The sequence below is a fragment of the Gobio gobio genome (assembly GCF_949357685.1).
Source record: "Gobio gobio genome assembly, chromosome: 7".
NCBI classification, from domain to species: domain Eukaryota; kingdom Metazoa; phylum Chordata; class Actinopteri; order Cypriniformes; family Gobionidae; genus Gobio; species Gobio gobio.
In genome coordinates this window covers 58,213,511-58,215,887 of record NC_137103.1, presented here as the reverse complement: position 1 = coordinate 58,215,887, position 2,377 = coordinate 58,213,511, and the positions used below count along the sequence as shown (strand labels likewise).

Below are 2,377 nucleotides of genomic sequence, written 5' to 3'. Positions count from 1 at the left end.
TATCAGATACACGAGGAGCTCCGGCCGCCGGTGCTCATCGGAACTCTAGCCGGCAATGTCACCTGGACCGCGGACAAAACGCGCTCTTTCAGCGGCATCAGGTTTAAGCTCATGAGTCCGTCCACCGGATCCTTCATCCGGTTCCGGGAGAGCGACGGGCGGCTGACGGTGGAGGAGCGCGTCGACCGCGAGCGCATCTGCAAGCGCAACCCGCGGTGCGTAATCACTTTCGATGTCGCCTTCGTGTCCGCCGAGCAGTTCGAGCTCTTCCACGTCGAGGTGGAGGTGCTGGACGTCAACGACAACTCTCCGGTGTTCCCGCGAGCCGAGTGCGCGGTCGAGATCTCCGAGAGCGCGGCGCTGGGGACGCGCATCGCGCTGGACGCCGCGGAGGACGCGGACGCGGGCTCGAACTCTATCCAAAGCTACAACCTGAGCGAGAACACTCACTTCAGCGTCGATGTCATAACGCGAGCGGATGGGGTTAAATATGCGGAGCTGGTGCTCGTTAAAGAGCTGGACCGGGAATCCCGAGCGCTTTACGCGCTGACGCTGGTGGCGGCGGACGGAGGGCAACCGGAGAAAACCGGTGCCACTAATGTCACCATCAGAGTGAAGGACTCGAATGACAACAGCCCTCGGTTTGAGCACAGCCATTACTCCGTGGACGTGCCGGAGGACACCCCAACCGAATCCCTCCTGCTGGACCTCACCGCCGCGGACCCGGATGAGGGACCGAACGGGCAGGTCGTGTACGAATTCGGTAAACAGGTGACCACGAAGATCCGGCAACTATTTAAACTGGATTACAAAACCGGGGTTTTGTCATTGCAAAGCCCTGTGGATTATGAAGACGAGGAGGTTTATGAAATCGACGTGCAAGCCAGTGATTTAGGGCACAATCCGGTACCGTCCCCGTGCAAAATCACCGTCAACATCATCGACGTGAACGACAACCCTCCGGAAATCATCATCACGTCCATCGCGCCGGTGACCGACGGTGTCGCGCACGTCAGTGAAGCTACAGGTGTGGACATCCTGGTGGCTCTGATCAGCATCCGAGACCGGGACGGCGCGGTTAACGGGCAGGTGAGCTGCACTCTGAACGGAGGGCACGGGAACTTCCGGCTCAAGCGGGCGTACGAGGGCAGCTACACCATCGTCACCGTGGCACCGCTGGACCGGGAGAAGATTGCGGAGTATAATTTAACCGTGGTTGCCGAGGACTTCGGCGTACCGCCGTTACGCACGGTAACTCACTACGATATACGGATCACGGACGTCAACGATAACGCCCCGGCGTTCAGCGCCAAGATATACGAAGGCTTCATCGAGGAGAATCAGCTACCGGGGACGTACATCACCACCATCCTGGCCACCGATCAGGACTCGGGGTTGAACGGGGAAATAAGCTACGAGCTTTTCGACTCGGACACGAACCGCGTGTCCCGGTTTGCCATCATGAATCAGGCGGGGAACGTTTACGCGCTGCAGAGCTTCAACCACGAGGGTCACGGAGAGGCTGGATCTGCGCGTCCGGGCGAGCGACCGAGGATGGCCGCAGCTTCACTACACCGCGGTACTCGTGGTCAATATAGTCGATCAGAACGACAACGCGCCGATTATAACTCACCCGCCGCTCAACAACGGGTCGGCCGACGTCCAGCTGCCCAGAGACGCGCCGCCCGGGTACATCGTGACCCGGATCACGGCTAAAGACGCGGACGCCGGGCTGAACGCGGAGCTCACGTACAACCTTCACGGCGATTTCGGCTTCGCGATCGATCCGAATACGGGTGAAATATACATTAATCGCAAAATCGACGAGTACGACTTGTGGAAAGTCTTGGTGACGGTCACCGATAACGGCCACCCGCCGCAGACCGCGAGCGCCACCGGTTCACTTCACCGTCAGCGAGTCTGCGCCCGCGAACGGGAACTTCTACGAGGAGCGCGAGGAGGAGGAACCCAAACACTGGACGCTCCTCCTGATAGCGGGGCCTGACCGGTTCCTCGCTGCTGTTCTTGGCTGTCTTATCATGCATACTGTGCAGAAGTCGCGGGCAGAAGAGATGCGCGGAGCTCCCGGACGCGGTGGATATGCCGTACTCTACCGAGAAGCACGCGCTCTCCGTCATCTCCGACCAAGGCGCCAGTGTGTTCGACACACACGCGTTTCACTCCACGGCCGTCATCGGCACACCGGAGGAGCTCCACAGCAGCGTCCAGGCCACGGCAGAGGAGTTCAGCAGACCATACCGGAGGAACATAGATGTGAGTGTGTGTGTGTGTGTGTGTGTGTGTGTGTGTGTGTGTGTGTGTGTGTGTGTGTGTGTGTGTGTGTGTGAGTATGTGTGTGTGTGTGTGAGAGAGAGAG

General features: G+C 59.5%; 1 protein-coding gene across 1 annotated transcript in view; it reads left to right on the top strand.

Moving 5' to 3' along the window:
- The window catches only part of LOC307128807 (protocadherin 8), a gene marked incomplete at both ends in the record, with an annotated part of 28,060 nt that overhangs the window by 17,033 nt on the left and 8,650 nt on the right, over nt 1–2,377 (top strand). The window contains 4 exon segments of the mRNA XM_079820790.1: nt 7–1,509; nt 1,511–1,897; nt 1,899–1,997; nt 1,999–2,274. Of these exon segments, the coding sequence (XP_079676916.1) occupies nt 7–1,509; nt 1,511–1,897; nt 1,899–1,997; nt 1,999–2,274 (2,265 nt within the window).